Raw genomic sequence first — 23,336 nt, forward strand, 5'->3', positions numbered from 1 at the left:
TATTTAAAAAAAAAAAAAATTCTTTGATTATAGGCTGGCGTAAAAGAAAATGTGTGTCGAGACCTTGAAAATAACTTGGAACTGGCATTAAGTAAAGTCTCGAACACCATGGAAGAGTCCTCCAGGACTTTTACAACGTGCCTCAAGGAGGGTGTTGAAGAATCCAAGAGTTCATTGGAAACCGTCTTAAAGTCCTTCTTGTATTCCGTATGTGTTTTAATTTGTTATTCCTTTACCAAAACAATTGATTTTTCACTTGACATTTAAAAGTTAATCATCGAAGGAAATGTTTGTTTGTTTTTTTTGTTTAGACTAAAGTAAAAGGAAGTGCCTTTCACAGTAGATTGAAGTCCATTGTCGGAAACAACGGCATCTCCAAACCAAGAAAAGGGAAACAACTAAACCTCAATGAGAAATTAGCTTCAAAGCTGATGGAGAGCATCGATGAGGAATTTAGAAAGACCTTCCCGTAAGAAGTCACTAAATGAGGAAAAGATAATACCTCTTCAAATGGCGAATATAATTTTAATATTACAAATATGTGTGCAGTAGTTATTTAAAGTCATTTAAATCTATTAACACAAAAAGTATATGAATCCAATTCTTCAATTTGAACTTTTGTCAATATTTGATCAATAAAAGATTTACTTGTTAACATGTTTCAGAAATGAATCAAAATGTGATCCATTCAACGGGGCCATCAGTTCCTTTTCACTCGGCACAAAGACTCTGGCTGAAAAGTACAAAGATGTGCAGCTGCAACTGAAATTTCTCAGGACAGAGGTAAGAGACAGTGATGGAAACGTCTCATCTAATAGTTTTGTTTAAAACTGTTTGTCAAAGTAAAGGAGACTTAAGAACGGGGTGAGCAAGTCAACCAAAACACTTTAGCCTGTTAAAGCCTTTATCATTGATATTCATTGATCATGTTGACCACCATCAATAAGGTCCATGTTAGTATTTCAGATATAGAACATTTTACTGTTTTTCATCTTCTGTTGTAGGAAGAAAAAATAAAAGCAAAACTCGACAAAACCATCCGAGAGCGTAAGAAAGAAATCTACAACAGCCTGACGACATCAATCGAGGAAAACATGCAGAAGTGTTATGATGGTAAGATGTTGTTATATGAAACTTGACACCAAATCAAAACAAATAATGTCATTAATGTGCATTTATACCATTTTCTGTTTCACTGTAGATGCAAAGCAATGTAGAGGTGACGGCTATCTGAATGCTACGAGGGAGATTATTGAGAAGCACGTTTATGCAAAGAAGGACGTCATGTTTGTGGAGGCGAGAGATGTGATGATTTCAAATCTGCGAAAACTAATGGTTTGTCATATTTCACAGTTCATCGTGAGGCACCTAATATAGTATTAGATAGTAAAATGTGTTTTGTTACACACATTATTCTTAATGATGTCATGTAATTCACTTGAATGGTTTTCCATATAAAAGTTGAATGTGCATCGTTCTGAAGTTCTTTGATGCTTCAGTTAAACAACTTCTTTTAAATATAAAGACGAACACACAAAAGCTTTTTGTCTATCAATTACTTTTCTGCTTTCTGAGCAGCCCAGAAAATACAAATTTAAACCTTTGATTAATGTATGATCCAGTAAATCCTAAAAAAAAGTATGTTGCTTATTTGTGTTAAATATATTTTATTTAGAATGACATCCAGAAGACACTGAGGGAAACGATGCAGAGGTCAATCGAGCTCTCACTGAAGACAGATGATCAATCAGTGCCAGGTAAAGTCAATGTTTTCGAAGTAACATTTGTTTTCAGACCAACACCAGTGAAGGGATTTTCCCACTCGGTAGCTCATAAGTTTTCATGGTTTTGGAGTTGTGGGATGATGTTGAAGGACTGGAAATCGCTCCTGGTCTCAAGGCCGGTCTCAAGAATTCATATTTTAAATCAATATCTGTCAAGATTCAGCTTTGACTATTTTTCCAAGTTTCACTGTGATTAGAAGGAAATGCTCCTATCTAAAAGAACATTGACGCTTTTTATACATAATTTGATATTTATCCTCAGCTTAACCTTCCTGGTGTCACAGTCTCGGTGAGAGACATGCCTGCTGCACACAATATGTAGATTTTTTATTTATGATTTTTATTGATGTTTATGGTCTCGGTCTTGTCTCTGTCTGGCGCTGCCTTTGTCTTGGTCTTGATTGGTCTCTGTCTCTCTCAGTGTCTCTCCCTTGTCTCGGTTAGAGATGGATTGCTCTTTCTCAGCTGCTCAGGTCATGATAACATGGCTATCTCACTTTCTCTCCTATCAAAATCATTTAGGGCTGCTGTGGTGGTGAAATCCACCCACATTTGTTATGCTTAAATGTTACACCAATTTATTTTCAAGACTTTTGTTCAGTCTGTCATTAATGATGAACTATTACTAGTTCTCAGCACTGAGCGCATTCAGAATACGGTGCTCTTATCATGAAACATTTTATTTATTTCAGACGACATAAGGAAATATTAACTTAATTCCTTAGTTTATCATTTAATTTATTAGAAAATAAACACAAAAAGACATTTGATTTCTTGATATTGTGGCTTTAACACAGGAAGTGACTTGGCTACTTAGCTGTGCTGCACACCAAAGTGCTTAAAGGTGTAAAGACATTTTTTCAGTGCTTACAGTTTAACTTTTGTTTCTTAGACGTCAAAGAGGACTTTGAGAAGGTGAAAAAATACTATAAAGACCTGACGAGAAATCCACATGAAGGATCACCAGTCAGGTAAAACGTGTTTAAAAGTAGATAATGATCTGATTTTAAACTGTAAAAAATTACAGTCACTGATGTAGAAACATCACAAGTTAGGTAAAACTTTTGTTTTATAGTAGATAATGCTCTGATTTAAGATAAAAAATATATATTTCACTTACAGTGTTTTTGTAGCATTTGCTAACAATGCTTCTATCCACACCAGTGCTGATCAACCCGGCCCGTCAGCTGCACAGGTAAGTTTAAGTAAAACTCCTGATTAAAAGTTAACATTCTGGTAGACAATGAAATGGTAACATGAAAGTCATCAGTAGAATCTCACAAGTGTTCTGTTTAACTCTCTTGTGGATATTTCAGGGTTACTACGTGTTTAACCACTGAGGGTCCCACTGAGAACATGGAGAAGTAAAACAAGGCTTCTGGATCTGGTCTCAAGCTTTTCATCAGATGTTTATTTCTGCTGTCTTTGAGTGATGTGTTTTCGTGTTTGAGTTTTTTTGATGTGAGTTTCATACAGAGATATTTTAGAGTAGTGATCGGACAGTTTTCCTTTTGATTGATCGTGGGCCTCAGGCCAGAAATAGTGATGGGTTTTGGTGGGATCGGGGATGATGTGTTTTTTATGTTAATGGTTTCTTTTTTGACCTTTTTGCCTTTATTAGAAAGGACAGCTAAGAGAGACAGGAAACAGGAGGAGAGAGTTAGAGGATGACATGCAGCAGAGGGCCGAGTCAGAGTCAGTCCTCACAGCCTCTGCTGAGGAATATAACCTCTGTACATGAGGCGAGACAGAACTGTAACCGACCTCTTTTCAGCAAGACATCAAGTGATTTGATAGCTTTATTATACTCTAAAAAATGTGAAAACAATTTTGTGTTTTTATTTTATGAATCTGGAAGTGGATGATTTGATTTAAACCCTGTTGTTTCATTGATTATTACAGTTTCTTATTAAATATTCAAGCAAAATCAAAGAATTTAGATTTCAGTGGTTTCAAGGGATCTTTCTTTTTTCTAGTAATAGTTAAGGACAGAACACTTTTTAGTGCAAAAGAAACTTTTAACTTTGTTATTATAAAAAATATTCAAGTTCATTTTATTTTCAGACAAACTTTTCTGGTTTCCTGATATTAACTGTACTGTACAATGTTTATTGTGTTTTAAAGTCTTGATAATGAATTCATTATGGTGCATCATGCAATAAAACTCAATCAATTGTAAATATTGTTTGTCTTTATTGTGAATTTGGTATAAAAGTGCTGCAGCTGCCAAAACATTTCTATTCAACCAAATGTGCTGTAAATCCGTGAAGTCAGCTCTCGTGTCTCCTCGATCCTCTCTCCTCCGTTCACGATCCTCAACATGGCGGGTCTGGAACTACTTCCGGTTCGGCAGAGGTCTGAGGAGATTGCTTTATAAGGGAACCGGAACGTACCTCCTAACTTCGGTTTGTTCGTTGTTTCATCAGTCCCAGAGGTTGGGGGTCTGTTTCTTCCCCCAGCCATCTCAACATGATGTGCTTCGTAAAAAAACATTTCACTCGTGTAAAGTTTAAGTTTTGGTCATTTGTATTTGCTGAATGTTTACGATTAATGTATTCATTATATGCAGCATGTTCATTCCTTTTGCAGCTCCACGTCTCCATTATATTTGTTTTCAACATTTTATTTAAGTTGCACGTCTACTGATTTTGCTGCCTGTTTTGTCCTTTACAGAGTGTTTGCACTTTTTGTCCATCATATTAAAGTAACCTAATGTTTCCCTGACATCAGTTTGTGTTCTGACAAATTGGAGTTCCAATAGAGTTTCCGAACAAAAATCCACAAGCAAATTTCAGACTCTTAAACTAACCTCTGCATACTTAGTGTTTGTTTCTCATGAAGTCGAAGCATTTTCTTTTTAACTTTGTAATATTACAGTTTCCTGACATCAGGCAACCACACACAAACCTACAGCAGTAAACCTGTTTGTAGAAGGTGGCTCATCGTATTTGCCTTATGTGTTGTTGGAACAATCTTTTATCCTGAGTTTAACTTTTGGGTGTGTTGTTTAGTGAGTTAACTGCTGTTGATACTTTGAACCAGAAATTAATAAATGGTACTCGCACATGTCAAACACTATATTTTTTTAATTCATGAAGATAAATAATTGAGTACACACATCAGAGTGGTTGTTGCTCTTGGTTTTAGATTCTGATGGCATTTTTTGTTTTATACAAGAGCTGTTTTGCAGTAAGAACTGCACTGAGGCAGAAACTGTTGGTCTGCTTTGTGTACATATAATACAGGTGTGGTTCATCATAACAGATCTACGTTACAGCAACAAAGACACTCCTATAAAACCTGTTTATGAGTTACATTTACATACAGCTGGTGGATATATGTTAATTGTTGACTGGACAACCCTTTCAAACGTTTCATTAAAGTCAATGAGAAGAACATCCCAGCCCAAATCACTTTGGACTTTAACCACTACATCTACCATTTAATCAAGTTTATAGAGGTATAAATAAAAACATGCTTTAAAACTCAGATAAAACAATCCTACTGTCCACAGTTAACCCTTTCACTGCTAGATATTATTGTGTACAAAAGAAAAAAATATCCATTGTGTCTTCAGAGTTTCAGCTTCACATATCAAAAACAACCTGAATGATTCACTCTGACACATGCCTGTTATCTTTGCAATTAATTAAACACAATAATTAAAATACAGACCTTTAGTCAAGTTTTAAATTCCATTTATAAAAACGTTTCTCCTTCACTTCTGTCTGATAGCTGCAGAACACAGCAACGGCTCCAGAGAAGAAATATGGAAAAGGAGAAAGAAATAAATGATTTACTGTGTGTCTGACAACAAGGGAGAAAAGTAAACTCAACTGGTCATGATGGTTAAAAAAAAAGGTTGTGATTATTATTATTTAAAGTTTCTTTGTGAAAGGAAGAGGTAATTGAAGTTAATAAGAAAAATGTTGAATCAACTTGTGAAGTGTGATTGTGAACAAACAAGTTCATGTGGACGTAAAAGTGCTGATGGCAAGAAGGCGGGGCAGACAGAGAGATTGTGAATTTAAAGTTGAATGAAACATCGCTTCCATTTACAGGACGAGGAACATACTGAAAGTTATTTAAGTGTCAGGTCATGTAACCTCTTGTGTATTTGACAAGACTGAAGTGATGGAGGTTTAATGACTGCTTGAGATGTTTTAGTTTTTTTACTTAATCATCTGAGAGTATTGATACAGCCATCTGTGGAGATTTCTGGACTTGTGTTAAGGATCGTCTACAGACTCCAAAGGAATTGTAAGTAAAGCAGTGTTACATAAGATGAGAAAGGAAAAGAGATGTCATTTGTTTTAAAATTTACAGCTTGAAAGTTAGGGTTAAAAATGTCCTTCATAAGTCATTTTCATCAAACTTTATAAAAAAGATTAACAAAACTGAAAGATTTTAGAGGAATTGGGATTTTTTTTAAATGTTTCTATAATTTCAGGTTGTAGATTCTTTCCAATATTAATTAAATTGGAAATCAACATCTTTCCTACAATTTAAATGCATTTTCATTTCTACAGTGCCATTTGTGATCCCTGTTCTTGTAATGTTTATGGATGCATGTGAACTACAGCTTTTGAAACCAAATCTGCTAAATGTTTTATTGTTAGAAGTGAATGGGAAGTTGTAATACAATATTTTTTATTATTATGTGATTACTTTACAGTTGCTGTTTCCTGTCATGGATGGTTTTGTTAAAACAAAATTAACTGAATGGGGTCTCAGCGATTGGATACAAAATTTTCAAGGTAAAGTATTACCATTCTTTTTGATGGTCACCGGCAATGTCCCACCAATACTGAAACATTCATACATACTTACACTTGACAGAATTTCAACATTTCACCTTATGGTTTGGTTTTGCTTGACAAAGATTCTTGTGAATTGTTTTCCTGATAACAGGTCAAGGCATTGATGAGGAAAGTTTTTACTGTCTTGATAGAGAGGACATCAAAGACTTGATCCCGATCATTGGACCTCGGTCAAAATTTAAGAAGGCACTCAAGACTTTGAAGGTAATAATTTTTAATGAATTAAAATTGTCTCTCAAATTTGTCTTCTCTCAATATGATTGTTTTTTATTCTTACTTTGACATTAGGTTCAGAAAAATGCAACACATCAGGTAATGTGAATACAAAGCATTTTATCTTGGTTTAGCGTTGTATATGCCATTTATCACAGTCATGCAAAAATATTTTAATTGGATGCTAAAATATATGACAAAGTTTTTTTTTCTTAAATTGATTATTTTCTTGATATTGTCAACAGAAACATGAAGAAACTGATGATTCTGCTCAGGTAAGGATAAAACACATTTTCCAGTCACACTCATCATAGCTTGGATAATATCTGTTTCGATGTGTCTGATATTTCATCTTTTAGGTTTTGGCCAACACAAATAATAAAGGTAAGGTCTAAAGTATCTTATTTATGATTTATGGTGAATCTGTTTTTGCAGCAACAATGTCTTACTTTAACAAATCTACTATTTGTATGTTTTAATATTGAAAGAGGTAAAACCCTCATTTTGTTTTTTTAATGAAAAATAAGGAAAAAGAAAGTTGGAGGTTAAGAATGATTCCAGTGGATGTCTACCACCACCAAAGAAACAACGACAGGACACCACATATGCAGGTATATATGTTACAATGAGAACAATTACAACAACCACCAGAACACCACAATCACCAGCATACTATTGTGTCCTGACTTCATGTTAAACCTCAAGTGTCTCTTAACAACATGCCATAGCAACAATATCAATCCTTAGATTAATTCATAAATTAAACATTGACTTAATCTATGGGCCTTTCACTTGGCCTGAGCAGCTCACAGGGCAGCACAAGTATTAATATTAGTTTCTGCCAAGTGTAGTTCTCATTTCCATGTCCAGCACTGACACTGTTTGAATAACAAATGTACATTAACAAACCTGACTAACAAGACCAACAGGCCCATGTTAGTCTTAAAATGAGGTGTGGTCAGGCACAGTGTTTGGGCTTTGCTATGGATGCCAAATATTTTGTTTTGTACCATTCAGTAAATATGTTTATTGTAGTTTTTTTCACTATCGAATTAGTTTCCTTTTCCATCTTATGTTTGCTGCTTTGTTGGTACTCTCTGAATTATCCTTAATTGACATTAAAGAGAAAGGCTATCTCACACTTTTCCTTTTCCTCTTGTTTTGTTTAACATGGCACCTAATTAATACACATGTTTCTTTGTCTTTTTATTTCTCCGACAGAACAATGCAGGGTGTTTGAAGTGAGAACCATCATGGAACGTGTTCATAACAAAATACTCCAAGGAGAGAAAACAAAGCTCAATGCTTTTCTAGAGTAAGAAAAAAACAGATATATTAAGTATTTGCTTATGTGTCACAAAGAGAATTGTGACTGGCCTTCGGAGTTGCTTCTTATTTTTCACTTTATGGTGTTACATGTCAGAAAGTTTCATAAAAAGAGAACACACTCATTCATCAGCGCAGATAAAGGTATTACATTGTATTTATTGCATCTTCTAGAGCATCTTCTAGGTTGACTGACAGCTCGGCTGAGACAGCATTAACAACATGGTGGCAGCTGCTGATTTTTATATGCAGCAGTTTGTGATGAAACTATCAAGAGTTTTTTTTTTTTTTTTGAAGGAAAGAAAAGAACTTGTTTTACTTTGAGAGTAAACATCTGGTAAACATTTGACTTCCTGCATGAAATTCACATTACAGCAAGAGATAAAATACCATCCTTCACATGTGGCAGCTGTGGATCAGCAGTAGTGTTGGTCATCAAAGAGATGTTCGGGTTTTCAATTCCTAACTCCTGCAGTCGTATGGTAAAACAACCATGGTCAAGTTGCAAGTTGCTGTTGCCTCACCTACTGTGAATGTGTGCGACTAGGATTAATATTTAAATTGTGCTCAATTATGTTTTGGTCATGCACACTTGAAAGCGAGAAGGCAGATGTCTTAATATGAATGAACATCGAACTCTTGTACACCAGGGAAAAAATCTGCGACTTGGAGACAGAAAAGAAGGAGCTGGTTGGAGTCTTTGGAAGAACAGGGGCTGGAAAAAGCTCTTTAATAAATGCTATCGTTGGAGAGAAGGATCTCTTACCTTCAGGAAGTGTCAGTGCTTGTACCACAGTCATCATTAACGTGGAGGCTAACAAGCAGAACCAGAAGTACGAGGCAGAGATTGAATTCATCACAAAAGAGGTAAAATAAGATGAACACGAACATATCCTTTAATCCACAGTCTTTAAAAAGAATGTATATACTGTGTGTATGTGCGTGTTGAATCTATTTATTTGATTCTATACAAGTAAACTCAACTCTGCTTTTAAGGAATTGAAGCAGGAGTTGTGGTTCCTGTTGACTTTTATCCTGAATGATGAAAATGGCAAAGAGGAACATGCTGATGATTACGAACATGCTGTTGAAATGATGTCAGCGCTGTATGGAGAAGAGTGGGAAAAAAACCCTTCTGTGGATCATCTCCTAAACGACAAACATTTCAGAGAAATTCCAGAATTTGTCGTTTCAAAGAAGAAAATCTTGACCTGTGAATCAGTAAGAAAGACAATAAATCTACAGTATCGGTCTTACATATACAAGTGTATGAAAAGAAATTACTTAACAAAAATGGTGCTTTTTTTTTTTTAAATGTACAGTATAATGTTTCACATCTAAATCGTATAGTCATTTCTGTCATGTACATTCAATTTTGAGGTAGTTCAGAAAAATGTAGTACCTGAGAATGGACTTGATCCTAAATGTCTACCGCTCTATATCCAATGTTACCTTGACAGAAAGGTCATGTCCTATTACTTTAAAGTTTATAGATCGTCTGTTGTACTTTTTATTGTGCATTTATTCTTGTTTTTCATGTGTCAGGCTAAAGAGCTGTCTGAAAGACTTGTGAAATACACAAGAAGCAGATCAGAGGACGGAATGGCTAAAGACATAAAGAAATGGTTTTGGCCTCTGGTGAAGTGTGTGACTGTCAGGGTGCCAAATAATGAACTTCTTCAGAATGTCACACTTGTTTATCTTCCTGGAAATGGGGACCGCAACAAGGGCAGAGATAAGATGTGGAAAAAGGTAAATAATTTAAATGCATCACTTTTATTATGTTGTCTTAAGTTTAACATTTTATTACTATCAAATTATTTTATTATATTGAAATGCATTTCTGTACTGTTATTGCCTGATATTCACGATCAACTTGGATGATCCGTCTAGGTTGTTCAAAGCTGTTCCACTGTTTGGATCGTGACTGACATTAACAGAGCAGCATCAGAGACAGAAGCATGGGAGATTCTGCAGAGTGCCAGCAGCATTATGGGAAATGGTGGCCAATGTCTGAGGATTCACTTCATCTGCACCAAGTCTGATGTTATTGGAAAGTCAGATGATCTGTAAGTGATTTTTTTTTAACAATTGATTTGAAGGTAGACACTGGAGAGCGTCTATTGCAATGTATATATTGTATTTATTTAAAATCATATGAACATATATACTTTGTATGTTTGTAATTTGACATTGAAATGTCAGGGCTTCTATAATGTATGAGGTACTGCCTGATACTGATCTCTTCTTACAGTTCAGAAGATGGTGTTCGTGCTGCCATATCTAAGAGGAACATGCGAGCCAAGGATGAAGTGATGAAAGGATTCAGGAATCTAAAGGGGGTTCAGGTGAGTTGTGACATTTCAGAAAATGTAAAGCAAAGGTCTCCTTTAAATGCAATCCTGACCTTAATGTATTCATTATTCATGCAGACACAGTTCAGTGGTGACTGTTTCAAAGTGTTCACAGTGAGCTCCAAAGAGTTTCTGAAGGAAAAAACACTCAGTCCAGAAGAAACTGGTAGGTGAAGCCCATGGATGACTTTGTGAATAAAATATTTTTCTGTTAATGTGAGAAGTTTCTCTGGATATAATTATGTAAGCTGTCTGTTCTTTTAATTTTATAGAAATCCCCAAACTACAGGAGTTTCTCCAAGAACTGAATGACTCAGAGACACTGAAGTATGTGTCAGGAGCATATGGGATTCTTTCCCTCATTCAAGGTGCCGGCTGCAGAGAAGCGGTAAGATCAAATAACAATGCCTTTAGGTTTATTTATAATGTTGGCATACAGTAATCACAATTTTAGCAAAAAAGGTACAGTAAAATCCAGTATATGGACCACTCAAAATATTTTTAAATTGTTTATGGCTGAAGTACATATATCTAGTAAAAGAACAGTCACATACAGTATATGGTACTTTAAGACTGTTTGAGGATTTTTTTTCTCTCCACAATTTTGTCACTACCAAAACATAGTATCTTTTTTTTTTTTTTTTTTTTTCATATACTTTATTAATCCCACAAGGGGAAATTCGGTTTTCACTCTGCATTTAATGGAGAGGTCTCAGAGTGAGGGGGCTGCCCACAGAGAGCGCCCCAGAGCAGTTGTTGGGGTTTCGGTGCCTTGCTCAAGGGCACCTCGGCAGTGCTCAGGAGGTGGACTGGCACCTCTCCAGCTACCAGACCAATTCCCGGACTTGGTCCGTGCCGGGACTCGAGCCGGCGACCCTCCGGTTCCCAACCCAAGTCCCTACAGACTGAGCTACTGCCGCCCCCATCACAGTCTAATAGAAAATGATTCTGTTAACCAGATAAGATTGTGTTTCCTTTCCTTTTCTATATGAGAATGTTTCTACATCTTTTCACAATTATTTCAATACAAAATAATATTTTAACAAATTTCATAATTGAAATTCTTTTGAAACACACATTTAACCACTCAGTATCAAAACATCTTAATTGATAAAAAGTTGATAAAATTGTATGATTGTTTGGGACAGCTACTTCCATATATAAAGTACAGAATATTTTTTATTTTATTTTTACCTAATCACTCATGTAATGCCATGAGTTCCAATAGATCATAATATAATCTTAAATATCTTTTAATTATATGTTTTGTCATGGGACTGAACGTTGAACTAATGCAAAGCATTCTCCATATAAGGCGTAATTGTGATACTTTTCATCTAAAATATTTGTCATGTCATATATACCAATGTGACAGATATACTGTACCATTGTAAAATATTGAGCCCTGCACCATCAGTAAGTGAGTGCAGCACTCACCCTGCACATAACGTGACACATGTAAAATGTTTCCCTATTCATTGAAAATTAATGTTTTTTTATAGATGATCTAATAAAAGATGTGTTACAACAACATAATCTGGTATAATAGAGTTTATTTTGGTTGTGATACGACCTTATTTGTTGTTTCTGATAAGTGGTAAACACTGTGTTGGATATTGTTTCTAACATAGACACATTACGTTATGATTAACATACAGTATACACCGGTAGTTTAATTAATAATAATAATAATAATAATTATAATAATAATACATTTTATTTGTAAGCGCTTTTACAGGAGCTCAAAGGCACTTTACATCCCAGTGTACAGTTAAAAACAGCAAAAACAGTAAGAAACATTAAAAGACAGAGAAACAGAAAGAGAAGAGGGGAAAGAAGAAGTTAAGTATTAAAAGCTAGTTTATAGAGGTGGGTTTTGAGCATGGACTTGAAAGTTGGGAGGTGTGTTCAGGAACGGATGGGTTTGGGGAGTGAGTTCCAGAGGGAGGGGGCAGCGATGGAGAAGGCTCTGTCTCCCCAGGTTCGGCACTTGGTCCGTGTAGGTGGGGAGAGGACGTTTCCTTTAGATGAGCGGAGGTCACGGGAGGGGGTGTGGTGGTGAAGCAGGTCAGTGAGGTAAGGTGGGGCCAGGTTATTTAGTGCTTTGTGTGTGAGGAGGATGATTTTGAACTGTATGCGGTGAGTGATGGGGAGCCAGTGCAGGTCACGGAGGACGGGGGTGATGTGGTCTCTGGAGCGGGTGTGGGTGAGCAGGCGTGCGGCTGAGTTCTGGATGTATTGCAGTATATTGAGGAGTTTGGATGGTAAACCATGGAGGATGCTGTTGCAGTAATCTAGTCTGGATGTGATGAATGCATGGATGAGGGTTTCTGCAGCAGGGAAGGTGAGTGAGGGGAGACGGGCAATGTTTTTGAGGTGGAAGAAGGCGGTCCTGGTGATGTGTTTGATGTGGAGGTCGAACCTTAGGTTATTGTCAAAGATGATTCCTAGGTTGCGGGTGTGCGGTGAGGGGGATAGAGTGCAGTTGTCAAAGGTGAGGGAGAAGTTGTGACTGGCTTTGGTGCGGGATGTGGGGTCAATGATGATTATGTCTGATTTGTCGCTGTTGAGTTGAAGATAGTTTGCTTGCATCCATGATTTAATTTCGGTGAGGCAGTTGCTGAGTGTGGAGTGGGTGGTTTTGGAGATGGCTTTGGAGGAGATGTATAGTTGGATGTCATCGGCGTAGCAGTGAAACTGAAGGTTATGTTGACGGATGATCTGGCCAAGGGGGCGGAGGTAAAGAATGAAGAGGAGGGGACCAAGCTCCGACCCCTGGGGGACACCTTGTGACAGGGGAGCGGTGGGGGAGGTGCAGTTGTTGATATTAATGAACGTTAGTTACGTACTGTAACTCCAGATTCTATGAGTATAGGCGCAGCCCTCTAAGGCTATCGCTATTGGGTTCATCCCTCGCGCGCATGCGCAGCACTGAAGAGTTGTAGTCCACGCCCACCCACGGTGTGGGCCCCTCCCACGGTCAACCTGCCGGTAAATAACCGGAAGGGACCGTGTGTTCTGTTCCCCAATAAAGGGCTTTTCTTCAGCCGTTACGGAGTCAGTGGGGCCCACCGCTTAGAGGGCTGCGCCTATACTCATAGAATCTGGAGTTACAGTACGTAACTAACGTTCTATTTCGTATAGGCTTCGCCCTCTAAGGCTATCGCTATTGGGTTAGAGGCGAAGCAGGATGTAGTCAATGCCACACTGGGTCCGGAAGGTACCACAAGCACAACAACACCCCGAACAACCATTTTCCGCCTGACAGCATCAGGGGAAAAAATGGAACATCCCACTCTTACGCAGACAGAGTGCTGAGCACTGAGTGAGACATTGAGAAACGGGAAGCATCCCGTAGATAAAAACACACAAAGGAGCACGGAGAGGACCACGAAGCTGCCGTGCAGATGTCGTCCACCGTCACGCCCCCGTGCAGGGCAGCCGAGGAAGCAACTCCCCTGGTGGAGTGCGCCTGAATGCCCACCGGAGGCTCAGCTCCTGAGGCGATATAAGCCTGTGTGATGGCGTCACACAGCCAGTGTGACAGCCGCGGTGTTGACAGGGGCTGTCCCACAGAATGTGCCCTGTAGTGTACAAACAGCTGCTGGGAACAGCGTATGGCAGCTGTGCGCGCAACATAGCATGCCAGAGCGCGCACTGGGCACAGTAGGTGAGAGGTCGCCTGCTCCCCAGATGTGTGGGGAGGAGGAAAAAACCCCTCCAGCGTGATCACTCGCGACTTGAACTCGCTAGTGATGACTTTTGGCATGAACGCCGGGTTTGGCCGTAATACAGCCGAACTACCGTCCTCCTGGATCCTGAGGCAGGACGGAGCCACAGAGAGAGCTGACAGCTCACTGACACGTTTTGCTGACGTCAGAGCTAAGAGCAAAACCGTTTTAGCCGACAGAAAACGTAGGGGAATCTGATCCAAAGGCTCAAATGGCGCCACAATCAGTGCGCGCAGCACCAGTGTCAAATCCCATTGCGGGGCCAGGCTGCGCACCACCGGAAGCCTCTGTACCCCCTTCGTGGCATGATGAAACTGCAGCCGTGTATGTTTTGATAGTGCTAAATGCCAGATTTCGGTCCACTAAGAACTGGAGGAAAGAAAGCACTTGAGGCAGAGGACACGCAGTAGCGGAGAGTTCTCTCTCTCCGCACCAGCGTTGAAACGCAGCCCACTTTGCGGCGTAAGATGCCGTTGTGGAGGCAGCCCGAGCGCCTTGAATAGTGCGCACCACATCCTGAGCCAGCCCCATACTTACCAGATGTGTCCGTTCAGCGGCCAAGCCCAGAGGCGCTGGCCGATGATCGGGTGGCTCGTGAGCACGCCCCCTGCCTGCGAGAGGGCATCCCCCCTCCAAGGGATTTCCCAGGGCTCGCCTGACGTCATCTGACGTAACACGGGAACCACATCGCATGCTCGCGCAGCGGGGCGATCAGGATGGCGCACAGCTTCTCCTTCCTCACTCTGTCCAGGAAGCTCGAAATCAACGGGACAGGGGGAAATGCATAAATGAACGTCCTCGGCCATAGCCGGTGCGAAAAGGCGTCCACCCCGAGAGGAGGGTCGTCCTTTGCGCTCAGGGAGAACCAAAGGGGGCACTGTGCATTTTCGCGTGCTGCGAACATGTCCACCTCCGCTCTGCCGAACCTTTCCCATAACTGGGAAACCAGGTCTGCATGAAGGGTCCAAGATCCCGGACAAGGACCCTTCCTTGACATGATGTCCGCTCCCCGGTTTAGTTTGCCGGGGACATACAGAGCAAGGAGAGAAAGTAACCGTGTGCTCGCCCAGACCAGCAGCTTTCTGGCTATGCCGAGAAGCTGGGCTGACGCCCTGTTGTCTGTGCTGATCAGCACATGATGATTTTTTTAGCAGAGGGATGCGTCTGTGAAAAAACTTTTTCTCTGTATTTTTCTTTTCTTTTGTGATGCGTGACGTAGCCCTTCCCAGGGCCAAGTCCAATACAATGGATAAAGGAACGCGGAGCAGACGTCTCCGCTGCAGCCGGGGATCGATGCGTTAACAAAGAAACACCGCTGCAGACGTCTCATGTGGGGCAGGCCCAGAGGAATAACGACATGGGCCGCCGCCATCAATAATAACCGAACGGCAGACGGTTGTATTGGTACGATGTCCCCTCGAACGCGAAGCACAGGTACTGCCTGTGTTTCGGGAGGATGAAGACATGGAAGTATGCGTCCTTTAGGTCGATTTCTATGTCGTAGCCCTTCCCAAGGGAATCCCCGCTGACGTCACGCAGGGACTCCCCCAGTGGGCCAATCCAATCCAGCGGATAAAAGAACGCGGAGCAGACGTTTTTCCGCTGCAGCCGGGGATCGATGCGTTAACAAAGAAACATCGCTGCAGACGTCTCATGTGGGGCAGGCCCACAGGAATAACGACATGGGCCGCCGCCATCATGCCCAGCAGCCGCATGACAGTGAGAGCTGTCACCGTGCTGCATGGCTTCACTCGGCTTAATAATCCTCTCAGCGCCTCCACCCTCTGCTGGGAGAGCCGCGCTGACATGTCGGCCGAGTCCAACATCACCCCCAGGTACATTATGGACCGGGATGGGATGGAGGAGCTTTTCGCCCAGTTCACGATGAACCCCAAGCTCGACAGATGAGACACGAGCGCCCTCGTCTGGAGAGCTACTTCTTCTCTGGAGCGAGCCTGTAACAACAGGTCGTCCAGACAAGATAACACTCTCATCCTTGCCCGGTGAAGCGGAGCCAGAGCTGCTTCTATGCACTTGGAGAAAGTGCGCGGAGCCAGGGAATAACCGGACGCGAAGCGCAGGAGCTGCCTGTGTTTCGGGAGGATGGGGACATGGAAGTAGGCGTCCTTTAGGTCGATGGACGTGAACCAGTCGTCCTGGTGAACACACTCCATATGTTGATTGTCAACATATGAAAAAGGTCTGACCACAATCAATTTATTAGAAAAAGACAGGTTAGCCTCCAAAGGCGGCACCGGAGGGAACCCACGGTCCGCCACCCCCCCCACTTTTGTGATGGAAGTGTAGGTGGAGACCGGAGCCCTCAAGAGCCTCGGATCCGCCACTGCCCCCTCCTGATAGGGGATCAAAGCCGGGAACCGCGGCCACACCGGGTCTCGCCGGACCGGCCGGAGAAGCGGAAAATCCCCCGCCATCTCATCGATCGGCTCCACCTCACGTGCCACCGGCACAGTGAGGCCCCGTCAGGCTGCAGCCGTTCTAATGATTCCCGGCAGCTCCTGAAGCAGACCCCCCACCACCGGCGGGGGCCGAGAGCGGCTCCCAGCCCCCACCACCGGCGGGGGCCGAGAGCCGCCCGCAGCCTGATTCCCAGGGGAGCCTGGGCAATCTAACTCGGCTCTCTGAACTATCCAAGCGGCTCCCGGTCCCCACCGACGGCGGGGGCCGGGAGCCGCTCGCAGCCCGATTCCCAGGGAAGCCTGGGCAATCTGACTCGGCGACGGTGTCAGGTGCATCCTCCAGCCCTAGCGACAGGGAGAGGGGAGGGATGGGAACCCTGACACTGACCCACGGATGGAGTACGGTAGACCTGCAGCGAAGGCTTCCGCTCTCCGCTGCAGGTCATCACGGGGAAGGCGTAGGCAGCTGCTACCCATTGCCCGTGAAGTTAAAGCCAGGCTGGCATGCTCTGGCCCAAGGCAGGCCTCACAGAGACGGTGGGAATCAGCCGGCATGATGTACCCGGTCTGACACTCTGGACACACACGGATGGAAGAGGTAGACATGGTTAATTTATGTTTCTCTTACAGGTGCTTGTTGCATACTTACTCGCTGAAGAAAAGAGGGAACAGAACACACGGTCCCTTCCGGTTATATACCGGCAGGTTGACCGTGGGAGGGGCCCACATCGTGGGTGGGCGTGGACTACAACTCTTCGGTGCTGCGCATGCGCGCGAGGGATGAACCCAATAGCGATAGCCTTAGAGGGCGAAGCCTATACGAAATAGAACTGTTGTCGATCAGTGAGGTAGGAGTGAAACCAGGAGAGTGCTGTGCCGGTGATGTGAAGACAGGATTCCAGACGGGAGAGCAGGATGGAGTGGTTGATGGTAATAATTCATAATTGTATGAACATTAAATGTTTTCTCTTTGATTACAGGCTGACGTTAAAGCAAAGGTGTGCAAAGGGCTTGAAGAAAACTTGAACTGTGCATTAGAGAATCTCTATGAGCCCATGTTAAAGTCCTATAGCACTTTTTTGACGTGCCTCGAGGACGGTGTTGAAAAATCCAATAGCTCAAGGGAAAGTGTCTTGAAGTCCTTCTTATATCCCGTATGTATTTGAATATTTTGTTCCTTTATGCAAACCATTGATTTTTCCCTTGATATTTAAAAGTTAATCATTGAACGTTTGTCTTTGTTTTTTTTGTTTCAGAAAAGAGTAAAAGGAAGTGCTTTTCACAGTAGATTGAAGTCCATCGTCGGAAACAATGGCATGTACAAACCAAAAAAAGGGAAACCACAAAACCTAAATGAGAAATTAGCTTCAAAGCTGATGGAGAGCATCGATGAGGAATTTAGAAAGACCTTCCTGTAAGAAGTTATTAAACTAGGTCTAGACAATACCTCTTTAAAAAATTATAGCTAAATAATAATAATAATGATCATGTTTCAGAAATGAGTCAACATGTGAACCATTTCACGGGGCCATCAGTTCCTTTTCACTCGACACAAAGACTCTGGTTGAAAAGTATAACAAGCACAAAGGTGTGCAGCTGCAACTGGAATTTCTCAGGACAGAGGTAAGAGACAGTGATGGTAACGTCTCATCTAATGGTTTTGTTTTAAGCTTATTGTGGGAGCCAAGTTGCATTCATACATGCATCATACATGCATTCAAGAAGCAGTCAGTAATTTTGTTTGAAAGTTCATCTTTTATTTATGGGATATTATTGTATAAGTTCACTTAAGAGTCAGTTAAAAGTAATTTGATTAAATTTGTCAGGATTTAATAAGGTACTTTTCTGTAAAGTTAAAAACAGTATTACTGTTAGAGCAGTGAGGTAGATTACTGTCTGTATCAGTTACGGACCGAGCCGCATGGATTTCTTACCGTAGTATAGTATATTGATTAGGAGAACTTAACTTTGAACCCTCCTGTAAGATCCTCTTCAACTGAACATACACGAGGAATTCCAAGGCTGTTTTAATCTTCAACCCACCACTCTTATTATCAAGGTAAAGGAGACTCAACTCAAGAAGGAGCACATCAGTCCTGTTAGTGTCCCTTCACTGGCTCCAAATACAATTCAGAATCGATTTTCAGATTACTTTGTTTGTTTTTAAAGCCCTGAATGGCGTAGCCCCCCAATACATTACTGACCTCCTCAGGCCATACTCCTCCTGGAGCCCCCTTAGATCATCAGACAGCCCCTAAACTGTGGAACAGACTCCCTCTTTTCATGAGGTCTACATCCTCTACTGACTCTTTTGAGTCCCCTCTCTAGACGTAGTTTTATATGTGAGCGTGTTAGTCTTCTGATCCTGAATAGGTGGTTCTTTCAGGTTTCAGTTGTTGCTCTCATTATCTCTTCTATTTATACTATCATATTTTCTTTTGGGTTTTTTGTGGATATTCTGATGCTCTGTAAAGTGTTTCTTTAATGCATTGTACAGCACTTTGGTCAGCTGTGACTGTTTTTAAATGTGCTTTATAAATAAATGTGCTTGACTTGCGGGGTGAGCAAATCAACTGAAACACGTTCCTGATTGACATATTGAATGAAGAAAACATTTAAGAAAGAAGCCAAATAAAAACATTTTTGTTTGTTATTGTTGATATTCCTTTCTTATGTAGAACACCATCAGTAAGGTCCATGTTAGCATTGCAGATGTATATATGTTTTTATGTTTTTTATCTTCTGTTGTAGGAAGAAAAAATAAAAGCAAAGCTCGATAAAACCATCCGAGAGCGTAAAAAAGAAATCTACAACAGCCTGATGATAACAATTGAGGAAAACATGGATGATTGCTATAAAGGTAAAACAAAAGATCTGGTCATATGAAACCTGACACCAAACAAATAAATGTCATTAATGTGCATTTATGACCATTTTCTGTTTTTCTGTAGATGCACAACAATGTAAAGGCAAAGGCTCTCTGAATGCCATGAGGGACATCATTGAGAAGCATGTTCGTGCCAAGGTCGACATGTTTGAGGAGGCTAAAAAGACAATGTTGTCAAATCTGACAAAACTAATGGTTTGTAATATTTCATAATTCACCATACAATACATTTTATGAGTGTTATAAAGTAAAACACACATCTTAATCTTGATTTATGATTCTATATGAATATTCACATCAAGGTTTTTTTTTCATTTAAGTGGAATGTGCATCAATCCTAAGAAACTTTGTTTGACTGCATTTATACAAACATGCAGGTTCTTCTTAAAAATTAAGACAAACACAAAAGCTTTCGGTCTGTGTAGACTTTTTTTCTTTCTGTTAATTCATGTATCATCCAGTAAATCCTAAAAAAGGTATGTTGGTTATAACTGTAATATGTAAATAATATTTAAAATCATATTCAGGAGGACATCCAGAAGACACTGATGCTAACAATGATGAGGTCCATTAGCCTGTCGATCAATACAGATGATCAATCAGTTCCAGGTAAGTGAATGTGAACAAGTGAACAAAACACCAGCGAAACGAGGACAACTTTGTATGACAAAGTGGTTTGATTCTGATAAAATGCTTGAATTATGTAAATTATGAATTCAGAATAAATCTAAATTTATTTTTTATTGAGTTTTAGAAATATTTCACAAGTAATCCCAGTTTATGTGGACATATCCTGTCATTGTTATAGCACTGATGGTATCTGGTGAGAGGAAGGTACAGGAACATTATGTGTATCTTTTCCACCTTTAAACAGTTGTTTCACAGGTTGATACAATAGAGAAAGTTCCAACATGGAGGAACATTTATCCGCCATCTCTTTAGCAACCCGATCGCCTGTTTTCTGCAGTATGTAACTTTAGGAGTTGGCCAAGGTTCATGTAAAGGGCATTCGACTTCCAGTGGGTGCCAAAGGGCACCAAACTGAAATGTTGTTGCTTTAACACAGGAAGTACACACCAACATTTAAAGATTTTTTTTTCAAGGTTGAAGTTTAATTTTTTGTTATTTAGATGTCAAAGAGGAGCTTGAGACGGTGACAAAATACTATAAAGACCTGAAGAAAATCCCACATAAAGAAACATCACTAGTAAGGTAAAACATGTTTAAAAGTAGATAATGATCTGATTTTAAACTGTAAAAATTACTTCACTTATTTTTGTAGCATTTGCTAACAATGCTTCTATCCACACCAGTGCTGATCAACCCGGCCCGTCAGCTGCACAGGTAAGTTTAAGTAAAACTCCTGATTAGAAGTTAACATTCTGGTAGACAATGAAATGGTAACATGAAAGTCATCAGTAGATTATCACAAGTGTTCTGTTGAACTCTCTTGTGGATATTTCAGGTTTACTAGATGGAGAGAAACAGCTGAGGCCTGTTTAACCACTGAGGGTCCCACTGAGAACATGGAGAAGTAAAACAAGGCTTCTGGATCTGGTCTCAAGCTTTTCATCAGATGTTTATTTCTGCTGTCTTTGAGTGATGTGTTTTCGTGTTTGAGTTTTTTTGATGTGAGTTAAATACATAGAGATTCTAGAGTAGTGATCGGACAGTTTTCCTTTTGATTGATTGTGGGCCTCAGGCCAGAAATAGTGATGGGTTTTGGTGGGATCTGTGATGATATGTTTTTCATGTTAATGGTTTATTTTTTGACCTTTTTGCCTTTATTAGAAAGGACAGCTAAGAGAGACAGGAAACAGGAGGAGAGAGTTCGGGGATGACATGCAGCAGAGGGCCGAGTCAGATTCAGTCCCCACAGCCTCTGCTGAGGAATATAACCTCTGTGCATGAGGCGTGACAGAACTGTAACGGATCTCTTTTTCAGCAAGACATCAACTTATTTAATAGCTTTTTTATACTCAATTTTCGATTTTGTGTGTTTTTATTTTATGAATCTAGAAGTGGATGATTTGATTTAAACCCTGCAGTTTCATTGATTATTATATTTCTTATTAAATCTTTAACCAAAATCAAAGAATTTAGATTTTAGTGGTTTCAACGGATGATATTTCTTTTTTCTAGTAATAGTAAAGGACAGAACACTTTTTAGTGCAAAACAAACTTTTAACTTTGTGATTATAAAAAATATTCAAGTTCATTTTATTGTCAGCCAAACTTTTCTGGTTTCCTGATATTAACTGTACTGTACAATGTTTGTTGTGTTTTAAAGTCTTGATTATGAATTCATTATGGTGCATCATGCAATAAAACTCAATCAATTGTAAATATTGTTTGTCTTTATTGTGAATTTGGTATAAAAGTGCTGCAGCTGCCAAAACATTTCTATTCAACCAAATGTGCTGTAAATCCGTGAAGTCAGCTCTCGTGTCTCCTCGATCCTCTCTCCTCCGTTCACGATCCTCAACATGGCGGGTCTGGAACTACTTCCGGTTCGGCAGAGGTCCGAGGAGATTGCTTTATAAGGGAACCGGAACGTACCTCCTAACTTCGGTTTGTTAGTTGTTTCATCAGTCCCAGAGGTTGGGGGTCTGTTTCTTCCACCAGCCATCTCAACATGATGTGCTTTGTAAAAAAACATTTCAGTCGTGTAAAGTTTAAGTTTTGGTCATTTGTATTTGCTGAATGTTTACGATTAACGTATTCATTATATGCATCATGTTCATTCCTTTTGCAGCTCCACGTCTCCATTATATTTGTTTTCAACCTTTTTTTTTAAGTTGCATATCGACTGATTTTGCTGCCTGTTTTGTCCTTTACAGAGTGTTTGCGCATTTGTCGTGAATTTTTCTGTTTGAATGAAGATCTGAAAGCAAAGTCTTTTGTCTCGGAGTATTTTATTAGATAGAGTAACTTTCTGCATAAAGGGGTATCATACAAAGTCACATCAAGTGAGTGCCTTGCAGAATCCCGGACAATCCCGTTTGCGCTGAAGCTTTATACTCTTAAACTAGAGTTGTACATTTGCATAAAATGTTTCATTGCATCTCTGTGATTGGTCTTCTATAATATTCTGAGATACCATCCCTGTCTAGTCTGCCCTGCAACGATGACTTCATGAGTTGTTGTCTGAATCAAAACTGGAGTTGTTTGAAGAAAAAGGAGTCAAGGTTGTTGATGAAAACAGGGAGTCGAAGTATGTTGAGAACAGTCATGTTGTGAAACCAGAATAAGACCCAAGCGCGAGACCAAGGAACAGATGAACACTAACAATTTATTATAAACGGGGGTAGTGACACTAGTGACAATAATGAGCAAGAGTCCAAGGTCCAAGGTGAGTAGTGCAGATAACAATCCAGGTGACGATCCAACAACCCTAATCCAGCACGCGTGAGGTGAATCCAAAGTGAACACGATGAGACGACAGGACACGAGGGGGCAGGTAGGTCTGAACTGGGAGCTGACGAGGAGAGAACACGAAGAGGGTAAGTACAAGCAAATCACGAGGAAGAGCAAAATACAAGGAAGCCTGATTGCGAGGTATGATACCACGGAGGGTTGACAATAATCTGGCGCCGGCTGCATGTGGAGAGCCGGTTTAAGAACAGGAGTTGATGAGTCGTGGGATGAGTGACACCTGGGTGCGCAGCTGAAACAAATGGTAATCAAGGGGGAAAGGGAGCACACAGGAGGAGAAGACAAACAGGGAAACTAACATCAAAAGTGCACACAATAACAAAACCCAAATCATAACAAGTCAAAGTTCACTCATCTGCTGTATCT

The 23,336-nt window shown here is 40.4% G+C and overlaps 2 protein-coding genes and 1 long non-coding RNA gene across 3 annotated transcripts in view; all 3 read left to right on the plus strand.

Moving 5' to 3' along the window:
• The window catches only part of LOC306837629 (nuclear GTPase SLIP-GC-like), a 65,489-nt gene that overhangs the window by 6,524 nt on the left and 35,629 nt on the right, over window positions 1-23,336 (plus strand). Inside the window, exons 9-15 of the mRNA XM_079365373.1 lie at window positions 8,794-9,010; window positions 9,140-9,364; window positions 9,689-9,895; window positions 10,037-10,212; window positions 10,398-10,491; window positions 10,576-10,663; window positions 10,770-10,885. Of these exons, the coding sequence (XP_079221499.1) occupies window positions 8,794-9,010; window positions 9,140-9,364; window positions 9,689-9,895; window positions 10,037-10,212; window positions 10,398-10,491; window positions 10,576-10,663; window positions 10,770-10,885 (1,123 nt within the window). The remainder of the gene's footprint in view (window positions 1-8,793; window positions 9,011-9,139; window positions 9,365-9,688; window positions 9,896-10,036; window positions 10,213-10,397; window positions 10,492-10,575; window positions 10,664-10,769; window positions 10,886-23,336) is intronic.
• LOC306838637 lies at window positions 1,259-2,755 on the plus strand. The gene is made up of 3 exons (XR_013781109.1): window positions 1,259-1,335; window positions 1,676-1,757; window positions 2,677-2,755. It is a non-coding gene; the product is annotated as an uncharacterized lncRNA (long non-coding RNA).
• On the plus strand, window positions 19,150-21,009 carry LOC306837655 (uncharacterized protein; the record flags this gene model as incomplete). Its single annotated transcript, XM_079365398.1, has 6 exons — window positions 19,150-19,508; window positions 19,600-19,730; window positions 20,063-20,144; window positions 20,666-20,747; window positions 20,849-20,879; window positions 21,001-21,009. Exons 1-6 carry the CDS (start codon window positions 19,469-19,471, stop codon window positions 21,007-21,009), a joined length of 375 nt encoding a protein of 124 aa, XP_079221524.1. The 5' UTR covers window positions 19,150-19,468.

The sequence above is a fragment of the Symphodus melops genome (assembly GCF_947650265.1).
Source record: "Symphodus melops genome assembly, chromosome: 17".
Taxonomy (NCBI): Eukaryota; Metazoa; Chordata; class Actinopteri; order Labriformes; family Labridae; genus Symphodus; species Symphodus melops.